At 35.5% G+C, this 19,675-nt stretch overlaps 1 protein-coding gene across 50 annotated transcripts in view; it reads right to left on the bottom strand.

Moving 5' to 3' along the window:
* LOC136031858 (PDZ and LIM domain protein Zasp-like) overlaps positions 1 to 19,675 on the bottom strand; it is a 152,556-nt gene that overhangs the window by 110,722 nt on the left and 22,159 nt on the right. For 28 of the 50 annotated variants that reach the window (XM_065711728.1, XM_065711732.1, XM_065711741.1 and 25 more), the window contains exons 3-4: positions 10,889 to 10,994; positions 6,651 to 6,872 (exon numbers count right to left, since the gene is read on the bottom strand). In XM_065711728.1, the coding sequence (XP_065567800.1) occupies positions 6,651 to 6,872; positions 10,889 to 10,994 (328 nt within the window). The remainder of the gene's footprint in view (positions 1 to 6,650; positions 6,873 to 10,888; positions 10,995 to 19,675) is intronic. The other 22 variants (XM_065711743.1, XM_065711781.1, XM_065711776.1 and 19 more) reach the window with 1 other exon arrangement.

The following is a 19,675-nucleotide window of genomic DNA, read 5'->3' as shown; positions in this document are numbered from 1 at the left end:
TAAGATTAAAGAATTTTTATTATTCCAGTAACAAAATTTTACATATTTCTTACAATTATAAGAAGGGGCTCGGTAACATGATGGATCGAGACAACTTTTTTACACTCCTGAATTACCAACACCCGACAAAGTCCAAACTAAAAATTGTGAATATGCTTGAAAATCAAAATAAATACGCCATTTTTAACAAAAAAAAAAATACGCCGAGATTACCAGCACATCTTCATGTTCATCAGCTTTCTCCAGAGACTATATTTTCTCTATAAACTACATTGATTCATTTAAAAGCATTGAAAACTTGAATACATTGGAACAATTAAAAATAACATGTTGTTGAAAACTCAAAATATATTGATGAACTAATCTCTAATACGCGAATTGGTCAAGATTTTTCAACAGTTACTGAACAGCTCTAGAACTATCTGATTGCTTTACGTCGCAGCAGTAAATCAATTGGCTTTGTTTTCGCTGATTATTCTCATCTATTGTCAGTAATTTCTCATCCCTACAAATTAGTCTTACAATTGCTAATCGGCGTTACAAAATTGTAATGGGAAGAGAACTTCTAGTTACTTTAAACTGGGAGCTTATGTCAAAATTTAATTTGTTCGACTTTTATGCTCTTTTGCTCCTTTAGACTTCTTTGTCAACGCTTTATACTTTTACACAGAATCCCTATTCGTATTCATGCACGTGCAACTTGAATCTTCAAAAGTCATTTTTTTTAAATAAACTTGTCAACTTGGTAGTAAACTATTGGCGCCATTGTTACATTCCCCTTTCCCACCCCAAGATTTTGCTGTAGTTCCAGCCTTGCGCAGGTGACAATCACCAGAATGATTTTATTTTTATCTTTAATTTTCTTAGAAATGTTTAATGTGAGTCGTCTTCCCTTCTATAGTTAAGATGAATCAACTAATTTAAAAAAAAAAATCAAACAGTTTAACATCATTGAACAATAGGTTGAACAAATATTAAATTTGAACAGATAAGATGGCTGTAGGTGGGATTATCACCACTACTTTTTATGTATCAAGGTTTCTGGTTTTTAAAACGAAACCATAAAATAATGAATGAACAGATTAGGTATCCTTTATGTTTTTATTGAATAAGGCTCTACATTGCAGCTATTAGTTGAAATGACGCACAATACTTTCAATGGCTGCGAGACCACTACCGAGTCGAAAGATCCACTGACACAGAAGATATTTCACCCACCACATGCTGTTTAAACTTTTTTGATGTGCATTACTTATCTAATGGGCCGATATAGATGGCATGATAACATAAAGACATACCAGTATTACCGGCACATCTTTAACCTCACCAGCTTTCTCCAGAACCTACATATAGTCTCTATTAATTATTTACTTGCGATATTAAATTATTTATTTGCCTAATAGCGTAAAATGTTTAATCTTCATACGACTTAAATGTAAACTTAAATTTTGTTCGTGATTGAATTGAAACTATACTTCTTTTACACAGCAAATGGGTAGGTTGCACGTCTGGTTGTTGGAGTGGTTTATATTTCCTGATCTAAACGTTGGAAAAAAAAATATAGAAAAAATTATTCTATTTAGAAAATTAGAAGTTCTCTACAAATAATTTATGATGGATTTTGCGCTCGTCAAATTATTTCCAGATGATCCGCATAGAAATTGCCAGAGCTCGGTAATATGATATGAAACAGAAAATGATTATCCTAAGATGACGTATCTGTTGTCAAAATCTCAGAAAAGAATGTCATGTAGCAAAATTGCAGATACGAAAAGAACGTAATATTAAGAAGACATGAACGGGAGTCAAATTTCAAGTGAAATACATTCTTTATTTCTTTTTTTGCAATCCTTTGAGTCTAAACTCTCGGCAAACTCACGCGAATATCACAAGTCTGATTTCTGTTTTAGACAATTTCGTAAATTAATTTTATTAGAGTTTATATAGGCTATATATTGAAAAATAATTATTGTTTATAATCACTAATTTGATGAAAATAAAAACACTCAGAATATTCAAATCATTTACTTATTTTTTTGTAATTTTTTAGGTAAGCAGTCCCAGGAGAACTTAGTTCAGTGAAGTATTTTTCTTTGACATTATTTTTCTAAAAGTATTCCACTTTTGTAAAAGAAAAAAATAGAAAAGAACCTTTAGAGACTGCTCAAATATATTACGAGAAAAACACTGACATGAAAATCGTCATGAAATTAATACATTGATATCTTGGTTTTACGCTGGATATAGTATAACAACAAGCAAGTTACGATTTTGAAATATGATATTACAAGATGGAAACCTACAAAACGGAATGACAAAGTCGTATAGATTAAATATAATTACAGAATAAGTGCGACTAGTTTCACTAAAAACTCCCTAATATTGATTTTCAATTATGCTCCAATACCTTTTTTTCAAGTATACTATGCAGGTGTTTCTTTGTGCTTCACACTTGACCTCTGTGATCACACTTCTTTTTTATCCTGGAAGAACTTAGAAAAAAATCTGGGAAAAAAAACCACACTTCCTTTTTTTCCCTAGAAGAACTCAGATTTTCAATTATGCTCAAATACCTCTTTTTAAAGTATACTATGCAGGTGTTTCTTTGTGCTTCACACTTGACCTCTGTGATCACACTTCTTTTTCTTCCCTGGAAGAACTCAGAAAAAAAATCTATAAGGCTTTTTAAAGCATTATAAAGTTTAATTTGCTTCATATAGCTTAATATGAATAATATTTCGAAATGATCAGGTGCTACAAAAGGCCCGTTTATTGGCTAGGCAATCTCCTACCATCTTACGTCTTTAGACAGAAACCATTTTTAAGAAAATTTGAGGGCTGAAATACTTATCGGGCCAAAGTTTCAGAAGAACAAAATTTATTACTTTCTCACCAGTGGAGTAAGGACTTCGGTGAGGATATCATTTGAGCCTTTCGTTCAATGTTCTACCTCGCAGAAAAAGTTAAACCTAAGCCCTTTCGGCTGAGACCAGTGAGCTCTAAGACCTTAGAACTTTTATTAAGCAAAAAACAATAATCAGAGCAGAATGATGCAAGATCAGAGAAGAAAGATGTCAGCAGCAAAAACCAGGTCAATGTTTATTTTTCGAAACAGTTTATTAGAATCCTAAAACTTTCACGAGAATTATCTAGTGATACTACAAAAGTAATGTGTGAATAGGAATGAAAAAAATATATGATATTGTCATTTTGAGTTACCAAACTTTGTGATAAGGAAATAAATAATCTCTATCCATAATTGCAAATATGACATCACTAAAAATATTCTTCACAAGTTTGTCCCACTAGAAATTTGACATTAGATAGGTAGCAGAGAATTTAATTTCCTAGTCTTGCAAAATTGGTCATAAACGGCTTCTTTTTACTATTTTTTTCCGTTTGTTGAAGTAACAGCATTGTTGCATAAAATGATCAACTTCCGTATATCACACGGAACGCCTGCTAATGTCATAAAAACAAAGTTTTATACTAATGTACAACACTCACGGCAACATACCAAGATTATAAAAAGCATAAAAGCCCTTTGAATGAGTTGACTCCGATTCAAATTGACAATGCACACTAAATATTTGAAAAGCATCGGCACTGGAAGAAAAACGACCAGTGTTATAATAATGCCACAAAGGCAATTTTTCAATGTGATTTTTCTTCAATGAAAATAAATTAAAAAAAAATCAAAGTAGTTTGAATATAGTTGTTCAATCTACCGCGATTTAGCTATGGAGGATAATTGATCAAGGGATAATTTAGTATCATCTACCTTTTTTCATTTTTAATTTCAAATATAAAATTTTGCGCTGCAGACTTTCATCGTAAGAAAAATTATACTATCATCCAAACCATTTTTAAAAATAAGAAAAAATTAAACTCAAAATGATTCATAACTATGCCCCAGTTTTAAGGGTGTTGGAGGGCTTGGGCAAGCCTGATTTGTGCTAGGGGGCTCAAATTCTGAAAGAAGGCCATATTAAGGTCATTATACAGTGTCAGTTCTATGCCTGGGCAGGGGGGGGGGGGCAAATGTACCCGCCCCTGTTCTTCTGACACAGGACATAAAATCCTTTAATTTTATAGCTTTACACTCTTATTAAGGCATGTAGGCTAATTGACAAAAAATTGTCGAAATTGCAAATTTTGTATACCCCCCCCCCACACAGTTTATGAAGCCTAAAGCCGTTACTGCCAGAATGAACTTCAATATGGCTTGAATATAGTTGGTCTACGAATATAGTTGGAGACTTTAGTACCATCTCATTTTGTATTAGATATAAGATCTTGCACTGTAGATATTCCACGCACAAGCATTAAGAAGTTATACATTACTAGCTAATGGGGTGGCGCTTCGCGACACCCCAACACCTAGTTGGTGGGGGCGCTTCGCGCCCCCCAAGCCCCCCGCGCGCGTAAGTCGTTACACGCCATATTAGTTACGCGCCATTGTAGGTGTGTCCCTATGTCCCACCTGTGAATATAGATATATATATATATATATATATATATATATATATATATATATATATATATATATATATATATATATATATATATATATATATATATATATATATATATATATATATGTTTTTAACTACGTAAAACTTGCGAATATACAACATTCTTTGCTGTCCCATTGTCTGTGCATATAAATAGATTGTCAGGTTTATCGAGTCTTGAACATGCAACATATAATGGTCCATGGGAAAACAATCCGCATTCAGAACTATACCTCATGATTCTAATGATTGCCCTTGAGCTTTGTTGATGGTGATTGCTAATCGACCATTCCCTGTGTCGCCGTCGTCATTTATATATCCCCCTGTGCCCCCCGGCGTCCCCGTTGTAGTTGTGTCCCTGTGTCCCGGTCGTCATTTATATTCCCTGTGTCCCGGTCGTCATTTGTGTCCCGGTGTCCCAGTCTGTGATTTCTCTTTGAGTGTCCCGGGCGTCATTTATATTCCTTGTGTCCCGGTCGTCATTTGTGTCCCGGTGTCCCGGTCTGTATATACATTTGTTTTTGAATTGGTCTTTTTTTTAGTTTTTAGTTTTTTACCTTTTTTTTAGTTTTTTTAGTTATACCTCATGATTCTAATGATTGCCCTTGAGCTTTGTTGATGGTGATTGCTAATCGAACATTCCCTGTGTCCCCGTCGTCATTTATATATCCCCCTGTGCCCCCCCCCCGGCGTCCCCGTTGTAGTTGTGTCCCTGTGTCCCGGTCGTCATTTATATTCCCTGTGTCCCGGTCGTCATTTGTATCCCGGTGTCCCGGTCTGTATATACATTCGTTTTTGAAATGGTATATGATGAAATAATTTTTTTGTATTTTTCCCCTTTTTTTCTTTTTATTTTTTTTTTTATTTTTATTTTTTTTAGTTTGGTTTTTCTCCTTTATTTTTCATTTTTTTTCCTTTTTTTCTTTTTTTTCTTTTTTAGTTTTTTTAGTTTTTTAGCTTTTTTAGTTTTTTTTCTTTTTAGTTTTTTTGTAGTTTTTTTAGTTTTTTTTTACTTATGTCCTGGTCGTCATTTATACTCCCTGTGTCCCGGTCGTCATTTGTGTCCCGGTGCTTTGTTGATGGTGATTGCTAATCGAACATTCCTTGTGTCCCGGTCGCTTTCTCTTTGAGTGTCCCGGTCGTCATTTATATTCCCTATGTGCCGGTGTCCCGGTCGTCATTTGTGTCCCGATGTCCCGGTCTGTAATTTCGTCAGTCGAAAACATGACGTCAGCCGACACACAAACATGACGTCACTCGACAGACACACACACACAGACAACTTATTTTTATATATATAGATAGATAACCTCTATCCGTTTTAACAGTAAGAAAAGTGAAACCTAAAAGTAATCAATAGATACGTCACAATTTTAAGGGCGCTAGAAGGTTAGGGCAACCCTCAAAATTCTGCTAGGGGGCCCGAAATATAAAAAAAAAACTTGAAAGGTTTCTCAAGAATCAATTATTATTTGCATTTTATGCCCTCATTCTGATTCAAGTGAAGAGTCCCAGCTCCCTCCAATATTTGAAAATTTGGTACCTATAAATTTAATTATCATGGTAGATATGAACAATGAGCCAATGGACTAATAATAATTGAGCCCATTATGAAAAACGGTACTTGTGTATTATTCAGAACACACTCAATAAGTGAAACTAGGTCCTTTCGTGAAACAAACTACGATGTTGGTATATTTAATGAGAAAATCTGGTTTCATAACCACAAAGACAAAACTCAATTTAGTTTGCTACGCATAGTGATAGAAGATAGTGTCTGAACATGGATTTTGAAATGAAGATTTGGGGTTTGCCAAAGACTGAAAAAAGGGCAATTATATTTTTCCAGGATAAGGGGTTGTTGCCCACATCAAAACAATGCGTCAATGGACACAACATGACTTACTCTTACGAAAAGGAACGCTTAGTGATAGAAGATACCTAACCTAACTTCACTTATTGAGTGTGTTCTGAATAATACACAAGTGCCTGAAAAACAAACATGACACAACAAAGCCATACTATTATAGAATCCAACATACAGAGTATAACCAAGAAAGCCATATTCCCATCACCACGTTTTAAGCAAGCACCAACTAGAAAAGCCCCTTCACCGAGAAAAAACTCGAATCTTACGTCATTATTTTCACTACTTGTAGATGATACACTATTACATCTGTCTTCATTGATTTCACTAGCATCGATTCGTTTTTGCCACGCTGAATCATTTGTATTGTTTTTTATTTCAGTTTGAGTAAATAAACTACGCAAATGGTTTTCTTTATCCTGGCTTGTACGTCTCCCAAGATATGGTTTAGGCGTCGAATTGTAGAAATTCCCGAGAATATGACGCTTTGGCTAAAAGGATTTAGGCTTTAGTGGTTTGTTTTGCTCAAGTCTCTCGAATTAAAATTTAGATTTCGTTAAAGATGCCACTAAGCGAACTAGAGAGAAAATATGCAAAGGAAAAATCAAACTAAGACCCTGTGTTTTAGTGATTATATTTGATTTAGCAGATACATTACTTGACCCCTACAACCACAAACAGGGGTAAAGCTAGGAGAGGCGTTTAGAGGTGACTCAGAGTGCTTCCCCTTTCCAGGTTAGCATCCTACCCACTCTAGAAATGGCCAACAATGGTAAGCAAATTAACTAACTAGGTTATAAGGGGTCTTCCCCCTCAGCACTTTTCTGGTAATTATGGGTGTTCTACCCACAAAAGAAACTTATATAGCCTTTAAACTTTGCCTTTACTAATTGTTTCTGAACCAAACTTCTTTGAAACTAGTTAATATCTGAGGACTTAGGAATAAACATAATTACTCCGGGTCTTCTGTTTTTACAGGCTTCACCTATTTTGAAACAAAACAACTTTATCGGCTTCTCTTTATTCTACAACTTCACATCCCATTCGATAAGAAACTTATTATATGGAAACCCTATTTCGAAATTTCCTGCCTTCGAGATGATTAAAGTTTGCCTACACAAGCCAAATTATTGTCAATAATTTCTTGAGTAACAAACCTTTGAGCTCTGATTTTTCCTGCGTTTTTGAAATCTACATTTTAAAACTTGAACTTGCATATTGTTACCCGTCTCATTTTTTTTTTCGAGATGCGTAAAGGAGCCTTTATACAAATAGCCACATTTTTTTTTTTTTTTTTTTGTCGCAAACATTCAAGTTTTGGAATCTTACGTGGAATCCCTTCATTGCTAAAATTGGATTATTTTCACATACACCTTTCGAAAATTCCTTGAACTCTAGCTAAGTTAGATGTCCTGCCTCTTATACAATTAAATGAAAAAAAGCAAGTCTTTTTAACGGAAAGTAAGGAGCGGCATTAAAACTTAAAACGAACAGAAATTGCTTCGTATATGAAAGGGGCTGCTTCCTCATCAACGCCCCGCTCTTTACGCTAAAGTTTGACTCTTTCTCTTAACTCTACTTTTTAAAACAGTAAAAAACTTTAGCGTAAAGAGCGGGGCGTTGATGAGGAAGCAGCCCCTTTCATATACGAAGTAATTTCTGTTCGTTTCAAGTTTTAATGCCACTCCTTACTTTCCGTTAAAAAAACTTGTTTTTTTAATTTAATTTCTGAACGTTTTTGAATCAATGCATGTTTTGATTTTGGCTCTCCGCAGATGAATAATTAAAACGAACTTGGCAAATTTATTTTTTTGGCTAAATGGCTTTCTCATAGTTTTGATCGTTTGAGAAAAAAGGAGCGGGGAAGGAGGCCTAGTTACCCTCCGATTTTTTGGTTACTGATTTTATTATTAAAAACAATAAAATGTTTTTATTAGTAAAAGATGTACGTAACTTACAAATTAGCTTACATAATGAATTTCTGCATTCTCATGTTGTTATTACGTATATGAGGCGGTTCATCCCCTCGTCAGTACCTCGCTCTTTACACTAAAGCTAAATTTTGTCCCAGTTTCTTGAGAATAACTCCTGAATCACAAAAGTCGTAGAATAAATAGTTGAAATTAATAAAAATACTTTAGCATAAAGAGCGGGGTATTAGGAGGAGGTAAGCCCATCATATGCGTAATATTTTTTGTTCGTTTTAAGTTTTGATGTTTCTCCTTACTTTCAATTGACAAAACTTTTTCATATTTATTTTTTCATTGTTTTTTTAAATATTACTAGAAAATCCTGCGCTCCCTTCATGAAAATTTTCTTCCCCCATGACAAATTCGTCCAAGGAAAGTTCCCCCATCATATCCCCCTCTTCTAAATCCCCCCCCAACCCAACCATTTTTCGACTACGCTGAATAAAATGGCTATCTCAGAATTTTGATCCGGTGACTTTGGGAAAATAATTAGCGTGGGAGGGGGCCTAGGTGCCCTCCAATTTTAGGGTCACTTAAAAAGGGCACTAGACTTTTCATTTCCATTAGAATGAGCCCTCTCGCAAGATTCTAGGACCACTGGGTCGATCCGATCACTCTGGGGAAAAAAAAACAACAAAAAACAAACAAACAAACTTCTGGCAAAAAATACAAAATTCCACATTTTTGTAGATAGGAGCTTGAAACTTTTACAAGAGGGTTCTCTAATATGCTGAATCTGATGGTGCGATTTTTGTTAAGATTCTATTACTTTTACGGGTTGTTTCCTTCTATTTTTTAAATAAGCAAATTTTCTCAGGCTCGTAACTTTTGATTTAAAAAGTTACGAGCTTATATATTTAAAATCAGCATTAAAATACGATTCTATTGATGTAACTATTAGTATAAAAATTCCATTTTTTTTTAGTTTTGGTTACTATTGAGCCGGGTCGCTCCTTAGTATAGTTCGTTACCATGAACTGTTTGATAACAATTTTATTGTCGATAACTTTTTGAATTACACAGCTTCCGGTTTTGAAATCCTTTTTGGAAACCTTTCAGTTTCAAACTAGGATCTTTTTTTCTATATGGAAAGCCAGCAGCAATAGACGCTTTTTTCATAAAAAACAACTTATGAACTCCAGAAGTCCAAAAATTTTAATTATAATTGTTAAGCTATTGGATTTTAAGCTATATTTTTGGTACTAAAGCCTTTAAAAAATCCAATTAAATTTAGTAAGAATTTCAACTAATTTGTCTGAATAAAATAAAGAGAGTAGACACGGTACAGATTTCCTCTTTTCCTTTTACATTTATATTATCTTATTTACCTTCTTATGCTTTAGTGATTTAGACATGTCTCTTGTCAAACAGTTCGTGGTAACGAACTGTAATAAGGAGCGACCCGGCTCAATAGTAACCGAAACTCTAAAAAACGGAATTTTTATAACAATAGCTACATCAAAAGAATCGAATTTTCATGCTGATTTTAAATATAAAAGTTTCATTAAGTTTAGACTTACCCATCAAAAGTTACGAGCCATCAAAATTACTCCGTATATGAAAGGGGCTGTTACCTCCTTAACGGCCCGCTCTTTACGCTAAAGTTTTTTACTGTTTTAAAAAGTAGAGCTGAAAGAAAGAGTCTAACTTTAGCGTAAAGATCGAGGCGTTAAGGAGGTAACAGCCCCTTTCATATACGGAGTAATTTATGTTCGTTTTAAGTTTTAATGGCGCTCCTTCTTTCAGTTAAAAAAACTTGTTTTTTTATTTAATTTACTTTACAAGAAACATGTTCCATTTGATTTGCTGTGAAAAAAACTTTTTTGAAATTTTCATATAGAATAATAAAAAATTTCATTCCGCCTCGAATTCAAAAATTTTCTTTTTTGCATCATCACAAAAAAATCGAAAAAAATCCTCCTCTCTCTAACTTCAAATAACGCCTCATATCCTTGTTCGTCCTTTTTTTGTTGTGTTATCTCGAAACAATACATAATGTCTACAAAAAAGGTGGTCTATTTCGAAATACACTACATAATTTGACAAAAGGAGACGTGATAGTTATCTGGATTACAAAGTACAGAAGCTTATGAATCATATTTATTGGCTTTGAGAATAGTTTTTATCCATCACGTCATCAACAAATGTAAACATTTATAAATAATAGCAGTCAAAATTACCTCGGTTTATAGATAAAGTACAGTACAACCCAGTCAGAATCAATCGAAAAAGAAAACAAAAGGGGCAAACCCGTACAAGTTCTTCTGTTCGGGATTGTGAAGGAGTATTTTCTAAATGAGAGACGGAAATTTAGTTTCCTTCAATGTTTACTGGACTGAAAATAATTTTTCGGTTTGGAAATTTACATTTTCATTTTATCTAGTAAGAAACCAATGAATAAACTCCTTGAATGTACGTCTTTATGAGTGGAGAAAAGTTGATATTTTTAGTTTAAGAAGAATGACAAGTTTCGAGTAAAATTTAACGACATTTTTTCTCAAATATTAGGTAAAAGAAAAAGACTGAAGGAGTCTAACCTGCTGGTTGGCTGCGAGCGAAGTTTTCGTTAGAATTGTCGGTTCTCCATTCTGTTGAATCTTAGGTTCTGCCAATGGCGTAACGACAGGCTTCCATATGTTTCCCCTGCAAAGTATGATCTCGTAACAATAAAATAATATGCCTTTTTTATGTCACAAGGATTGAAGTGAAACAAATAACTTTTAGGCGGGAAGACCTTTCTTGAAGGAGGAAAGTTTTTAAGAAATCCCTCGGTTTTTTTCAAAAATACGGTAAAAACATTATACTATTCAAAAGCTTTTTCCTTTTTCCTTTGTTATGAAAGACAAAAAATAAAAATTTTGGTAGGTAATTTGGCCACCCAAAGTCAAAAGCACTACCCTTTCAAAAATTAGATGCGCCACATTTGGTTATCGGTCCTGCTGTATTGACTTGTAAACGTTTTCGATTTCCTATAGCCGTAGAATCTGGAAAATCAGCGCTTTACTGAAAACACAAGACAATACATGTTTTTGTAGAGCAGAAACAAAGCGCTTTAGAATCCTTTATTACCATGATTTTGAAGGCTACACTTGTTTTTTAATTACTGTCATTTGAAGCAAAAGAATTGCTATCATATTTCATTCAGGCTAGTAGCTTAAAAAAAAACTGACTCCTCAAAAACTGTTTCATGCAGGAATGTGTTTCAATCTGTGACGGACAAGTTACACGTGGACATTTCCAAAGTTACAGAACCCAGGTTCCAAATGAAATGTATTCCAGAAATGCTTCCCTCACTAGTTGACATTAAAAAAAAAAGAGTTTAGTTCAAGATTGTGAGGGCGCAATTGGGAAGCTTATAGACAACATTAAAACGAATTCAATGTGTAATGAAGGGAGAGTGATTGAAAGGTGGAATTTAGCAGAGTATAATGGCACTTATAGTCCTTTTACTTTCACGATTGTCAGAATTTTGATTGCGGTGCACTAGCTTGTTACAGTTGTGATTTCACCATTTTCATTTTTGAATTTTTTTTTTTCCTATTTCACAATTTGGAAAAAAATTAAGACAAACAAGCAGATAATAAGCATTGAAGTCGAAAAAAAAAGTTAGAAAGAAAAATGCGACAATATTAAATGTGGCAATGCCTATAACAAAATCCCAACAATTAGAAATGGTTACATAGCAAGTACAGAAAGCGAAATTAAATAAGTGCGGATAGAGTTAAGATTTCATAAAAATATCACTTTTTTTACTGCTTTACTTTTTTCCTCAGACAACAACTTGAGTTTCAACTTTAATTTGTTTCTGTACTATTGGACCATGGCTAAGAAAGATTTATTTCATACTTAAGCCCTGAAATGAGTACACGGCAACGCCACTGAACCAAATTGAAGTGATAAAAGTGAGAGACGCTGGTAGACTTGAGAGCAATGACGTCTTTCGATTATGGTTATGCTAAACCAATAGGCCTATCTGTGGCAATATGAATAATAAGCATTGAAAAATATCATTTCCGTATATTTATGTGGCATCTTGCAGTATGATTCATTAGGCTAACCATAATAGTATATTTTCTTAGAAGCTATATAGCCCTGTGTAACTCCTAATTGAAACTGCTTAATCATCAATATTAGTCCCAATTACAGTTTTTTCTCTATTTAGTATCCAAATTGGAAGGAAAAAAGCCTCTCGGCTCATCAGAATAACGCAATCAAGGAACGAGAATAGAGAGTTCCGAAATATGAGACTGCTAAAATTAGAAATAAGTTCCAAGAGAAAATTCCAGTCCACCCTACACAACAAGTGAATTTCAAGGGCTAGCCAGAAAAATTATATTAGGGTCATTCAAATCTAATTCAGTAATTCCTAGATCAAGTGAATACAAGGTTAGCAAAGGAGTGCATTTTATGACATGTCTAAGGCAGATAAAAGAAATTTAAAACATTTTAAACCTAATAGCAGCATACCAATGAGACCGTACTAAATTCATAAGACGATTTTCGAGCCACTCTTCATTTTTGCCGTTAACGGCGAACGATCAAGCACTAGGTCACTTCTTGTAATACGAAAGAATATGGGGATACAAGGGATAAAGATAAAATCAGACTCGGAGTCATAGGAGCAGGATATGAGCTACAAGAGACAGGGAGAGAAGACAAATAATAAACAAAGCTAAAAGACAGCGGAAAATCCCTTGATCGTAGATGCAATCTCTTCTGTTCTTCTTCTGATTCTTCCTAAAGAAAGAATCAGAAGAATCCTTTAGGAAGAATCAGAAGAATATTTCCTCAAAGTGCGGATGCATCATCAAGAATATTGTGATCACATTTTTCGCAAGTTCCTATGGTCCATGGTGGGTTGCCCCCTCCAGAAGGATGTCACGATTCTATACGTTTTTTGTTATTTATCTTTTTTATAATTTGACTTTTTTGCATAATCTAAATAAGATACCCCTAAAAAAAATTCTTAGATATGGAGTTTTGTAAAATTATCGTAAAATAAAAAACTCGGTATGTAAAATCGGTAAAATTGGTAAAATAAGGTAAAAGGGGGTAAAATATGGCACTCCCTATAAAATATAGGGTAAAATTGGTGTTTTAGAGTTGCCCTGTAACTACAAGACCAGTTGAGCATTTTTTTTAAGCATTACTTCCAGATTTTAATTAAATATTTTGATGATTCTGATTTTCCTGGCTTAAAAAGGTAATCCCCTCATAGTTTCATCAATTTAATTAATAGTCTAGTTTATCCCTTTAGTAAGCTTGTGCATAGGGTAATACCTCAGCAGTTGAACAGTGCCTGGTTTCGGACATACATTTTGTGAAGAAAAAAAAAAGTTATTTGGAAGTAAAATCATATAATAACAATAATGATAATAATAATGACTTATTCCAGAAAAATCCCGTGGGCCATAGTAAATTTACATAACAAACAACAAAATAACAAAAATAAATTAATACTATTTAAAGAAAACGCTCACGATGTGCCGCTGGAATCCTGACAAATCTTGCTATCCTTTTAATACTCAGGAAATTTGTCTCTTTCATTCTATTGTACCATCCATATCTCATTCAATTTTTCTTTACCATACATCTCTCGCACAAAAATGTATCAAATTTTCATCCTGAGATCCACACATAGGACAAGGAATAGATTCTACTTTCTCCACTTTTCTCCCTTGATACTTTCTTTTCTCACCAATCAAAAATCCATTTCCCCTCCAATCCCCCTCCAATTTCCCCTCCCCCTCCAATTTCCCCTCCAAATAAGCCGTCAAATCCTCTCTACTTAAACCAACCTTCCAAAATACCTCCTTCCCAAACTACCCTTTATCTGTCTATAAAATTTTAACGACCCTGAACAATCCGGACTTGCCCACCATATCTGGCTTTCTTGGTTCTTCAACCTCTCTTGTACCTCCCTTGTTACCATTTCCTCCATACCCATAACCCCCTTTCCTTCATTCCACCATTCCCCTAATCCACACTTATCTGAGATATCCTCAATCTCTGCCAGCCACCCTACTCTACTTTTCTGCCTCAACACCTCTAGGTATCCTGCCTTTGCTACCGTAAATCTTTGCATACCCAGTATCCTAACCCAATATCTCACCATGGTCACTAGCCTTTTAGATCTCAGCGATGCTAACCCTAAATCCCCCTGGATTACCAAATTACTAAACGAATCCCCTAGTCCCCACATTCTCCTATAATATTTCATCATAACCACTTCAAGTTTCGGACCTTTCCGATAGCCCCAGACCTCTGCTCCATAATGCATTGCCGGTACTATCTTACTTGTCGAAATCCTCTTATGTACTCTAATTTCTCTAACCCGTCTAAGACTACTCCTCGTTATTTCAACGCTAATATACCTCCCCCTTGCATTCGCTAGATCCAGACGCCCACTGAATTTCCCATTACTAGTAAACTTCACCCCAAGATAAACAAATTCATTTTTCACTGGTACATTTTTCACATATTAGCAATCTTTTTTCTATATTTAAACCTATGAAATGTAACCCTAACAGCCTTGCATATTTACATAGCCGCTCGTATCAAATCTATTTTATTTTTCATTTATTTATAAAAGCACCGAATACAAGTAAAAAAGCGGTTCGTAAAACTTTGATGACTTTGATTAACTAAGCACTGGATCATAACAGCAGAACATTCAGTCATTAAGACCGTTTCCAATAGGATCTACCGTCAAATCTAGCTCCTTTCCTTCAGACTAAGATTCTGGTGACTGTGCCTGTTCCGAAGCCCCCTCCCCCAAAAAAAGTCCTGGATACAGCCCTGAGGATTATATATCAATTTCTACCTCCCCTCATCTCTCCCTTAGAACTAATTCTACATTTATTTGACAAATGTTTCAAATCAACTGCTGAAACACAATGGCCGTTAAACTAAAATAAAAATTTCTTGAAGACTCTTTATTCAGTCACAACACCGAAAAACACTGTTTTTTATAAAAGCACCAAATACAAGTAAAAACGCCGTTCGTAACACTTTGATGACTTTGATTAACTAAGCAGGGCATCATAATAACAGAACATTCAGTCATCAGGACCGTTTCAAATAGGATCTACTGTCAAATCTAGCACCTCTCCTTGAGATTCAGATTCTGATGACTGTGCCTGTTCTGAAGCCCCCCCCCCCAATAAAGGTTCTGGATACAGCCCTGGGGATTATGCATCAGTTTCCACCTCCCCTCATCTCTCCCTTAGAACTAATTCTGCATTTATCTGAAGACTGTTTCAAATCAACTGCTGAAACACAATGGCCGTTAAACTAGAATAAAATCAAACAGTTCGTGGTAACCCAGTGGTCCTAGAATGTCACGAGAGGGCTTGTTTTAACGGAAATTAAAAGTTCTAGTGCCCTTTTTACGCGACCAAAAAATTAAAGGGCAACTAGGCCCCCTCTCACGCTCATTTTTTTCCAAAAGTTACTGCATCAACATTTTGAGATAGCCATTTTTTCAGCATAGTCGAAACATCTGATAACTATGCCTTTGAGGACGACTTAATCCCCCTAAGTCAATCTCTAAGCAAAGAATTCTTGCCAAATCTAGTTGGCCTGGTTTGTTTGATTCAGTATTTCTTCAGCTCCGTTAAGGGTTACTTCAAAAGTTAGTTTTCCTTTTTGAGCACTGAAGACGGCTGGGCGGGAATCTCTGACGAAATATCTGCTTCTGTCCCCTTCGCTTCTTTTCTGTCCACTACCCTCATTTTTATCGGCTTTTTAATTTTGTTATTTTTTCTTGCTAGTCATATGTCAAACCTGCTTGTTTCTGTCTTTAACAGCTCACAGAATCGATACAATTTTATTTCAGCTACTATTTCATCATTTCAAAATAATAATTACCAGTGCATAATATACTTTATTAATCTGATAACAAGAGACTGAAGTCAGACAGACGGTCTTTAAGCTGGGTAACACAGGTATACACTTAAAAAAATCATATTCAAGCCTGTTACTGCCAGCCTCTTCGCACTTTTGCGCTGTGAAAATTACAAGCCCTCGTAAAATATGTCGGTACAAAATGCAAAATATCGATGAAATACGTAAAATACCGGTAAAGTAGGTAAATTACGCAAAACAGGTAAATTAAGTAAAACAGTTAAAATACCAGTTTTAAAGGGGTGCGTAAAATTACGGTAAGATACGTAAAATATCCAATTGTACCGTGACTAATTTTACCAGTTACAACACTATCTATAGGTGCTGGTCAACTACATCCTAGGCTGGTACCCAACTTAATGACTTACTAGGTAAAAAAAAAAAAAAAAAAGAGCTAAGAGCTCATATGGCACTTGTGACGAGGTCCGAAGAGTCAAGAGCCAAGAGCTCATATGGCATGAGTTCTAGCGAAATTCTAAGAATCAAAAATTAATTTAAAAGGAAAATCAGAGGCTTAATGCCGGTCGGGATTTAAAACAAGAGCTCAGAGACACAAGATCCTTCTAAATATCAAAATTCACAAAGATCCGATCACCCACTCATAAGTCAAAATCCCTTATTTTTCTAATTTTTTCCTCTCCCTTCAGCCCCCCAGATGGTCGAATCGGGGAAAACGACCTTATCAAGTCAATTTGTGCAGGCCCCTGACACACCTACCAATTTTCATCGTCCTAGCACGTCCAGAAGTACCGTCCCCCCCCTAACGTCCAGACCCCCCTAACTCCCCCGAAGAGAACGGATCCAGTTCGGTTACGTCAATCACCTATCTACGACTTTTGCTTATTCTACCCACCAAGTTTCATCCCCATCTCTCCACTCTGAGCGTTTTCCAAGATTTCCGGTTTACCCCTCCAACTCCCTCCAATATCACCAGATCTGGTCGGGATTTAAAATAAGAGCTTTGAAAATGAGTTCCTTCTAAATATCAAATTTCATTGAGATCTGGTTATCCGTTCTTAAGTTAAAAATGCCTCAATTTTTCTAATTTTTCCAATTAACACCCCCTCCAACTTCCCCAAAGAGAGCGGATTGAGTCCGGTTATGTCAATCACGTATCTAGGACTTATGCTTATTCTTCCCACCAAGTTTCATCCTGATCTCTCCTCTCTAAGCGTTTTCCAAGATTTCCATTCCCCCCCACTCTCCCCAACGAAAATGAATCCGGTGATTATTTGCAATAAGAGATCTGAGTTACGAGGTTCTTCTAAATATGAAATTCATTATGATCCAATCGCTCCTTCGTAAGTTAAAACTACCTCATTTTTTTCTAATTTTCCAGAATCAACCCTTCCCCCGACTCCCCCAAAGAGAGCGGATCCATTTCGGTTATGTCAATCACGTATCTAGGACTTGTGCTTAATTTTCCCACCAAGTTTCATCCCGATCCCTCCACTCTAAGCGTTTTCCAAGATTTTAGGTTTCCCCTCCAACTCCCCCCATTGTCACCGGATCCGATCAGGATTTAAAATAAGAGCTCTGAGACACGATATCCTTCCAAACATCAAATTTCATTAAGATCCGATCACCTGTTCGTAAGTTAAAAATACCTCATTTTTCTAATTTTTCCGAATTAACCGTCCCCTCACCCCCCCTCCAGATGGTCGAATTGGGAAAACGACTATTTCTAGTTTATGCTAGCCCGGTCCCTGATACCCCTGCCAAATTTCATCGTTCTAGCTTATCTGGAAGTGCCTAAACTAGCAAAACCGGGACCGACAGACAGACAGACCGACAGAATTTGCGATCGCTACATGTCACTTGGCAAATGTCAAGTGCCATAAAAACGAAGACTAAGAATTACAGATAAACAGGTAGATTACTCTGGGGGAAACGACGTAATTCGAACAATTTCCGTTGCCTTGATTGATTTAAAATTTAAGAGTCGCAAACATTTAGAGGGCAGGGCTTCTCAAATCTTTAGAAAGACGATTTTCCTGCCATTTTAGACTTTACACTGAATCTGCTAAGCTGCAATGTTCGTTGGAAAGAAAACAAAAATATAAAGATCGTACGCATTGATAAATTAAAGAAAGATGTCATACCTTGTTTCTCTAGAGTTTAGGGTTGCCATATCTAGCTAGGACCTTGTCAGGACGTTCTGAGATGGGGAATTAGAAATGAAGTCAATAATTATAGGGAACTTATTGGGGCAAAGCAGATGATTACCCATATTTTCTGAAGGATTTCCCCAGTTGAGTAAGTCTTTTTTCGCTTTTACGTATTTATAAAGCTCCATGCAAGTCATTTTGTTGTTAACTTGACATTGCAATAGCAGCAGTGGCGTCCATTTTTGAAAATTTAGGGGGGGGGGCAGAATGTATTTTTTTAAATCTATGGGAGGGGTTTTTCAGTCAACTTGTCCCTTATTTCAGTTTTTTTTTTCAATCAAATATAAAAAAATTCAATGAAAGCCCCCCCAAGAAAAGGGTATTTTTCACAATCTAGGGGGATAAAAAAATCTAAGTAGAGCACCCCCCGTTGACGCCACTGGCCAGCAGTCAATTTTGTTCATAAGCTTACTGGGCCGCCATCAGTGACTCTTTTCAGATGTGAGCGACATCATCTCTTTCCACAGTAGTCTTTATATCAGTACTGGAGCCAAGCTCGTAACAGTATTTTGCGAAATCGGGAGAAATTTGGTCTTGTCTAGATGTCAGGACAACAAAGTTCATAAAGGCAAAGATCCCAATGAGGAACATACGCCATGGGACCCCTCTTGGCCCGGCTTTCTCCAAAATCTCAAATTTCTCTAAATTTCTGGGCATTTCTTATTACAATTTTCCTGCTTTCCTCTGACTTTGCTGATCTATCTGTTTGCTATTTTAGTTCTATTTCTTGTATGTTTTTTTCTCTGCTAGATGTTCACTCAAAACTGCTTTTAACTGTTTCTTATATAGCGAGGCCATAAATAGTTTTATTGACAATGCTTCCCTATGGGCAGAATACTCAGATTCTCCTTACACAAAAGTTCCACCCAATAAAAAACGTAAGCCTGCGCAAGCATAATTATTAAGACCACCTGGAAAGGCTTAATTTATGAATTCTGGGAGTAAAATAACTAATTTTTTTTATAAACTTGTTAAGTCGGGACTTTCAGATGCATTGGCGTCGATATAATTTGTAGTAGTTTTTCATAGTTTTTTTCATAGCCGACAACTGAGAGATATTGATCAGAAAACAACTTCGTTATCTGATAAAATGACTGTTTATAAACTAGATTAGAAGGTGATGTTTAAACAGAAAAAATGTATGTAAATGTTTATCAAAGCGATAAGAAGTCTTATTTTAAAACCTGACTAATTTGTCGTGGTAACGAACTGTAAGTAAGGAGCGACCTGGCACAGTAGTAACCGAAACTC

The sequence above is a fragment of the Artemia franciscana genome, chromosome 10 (assembly GCF_032884065.1).
Source record: "Artemia franciscana chromosome 10, ASM3288406v1, whole genome shotgun sequence".
NCBI classification, from domain to species: Eukaryota; Metazoa; Arthropoda; class Branchiopoda; order Anostraca; family Artemiidae; genus Artemia; species Artemia franciscana.
Note: the sequence above shows the minus strand (reverse complement) of the source record. Positions and strands in the feature narration are given on the sequence as shown.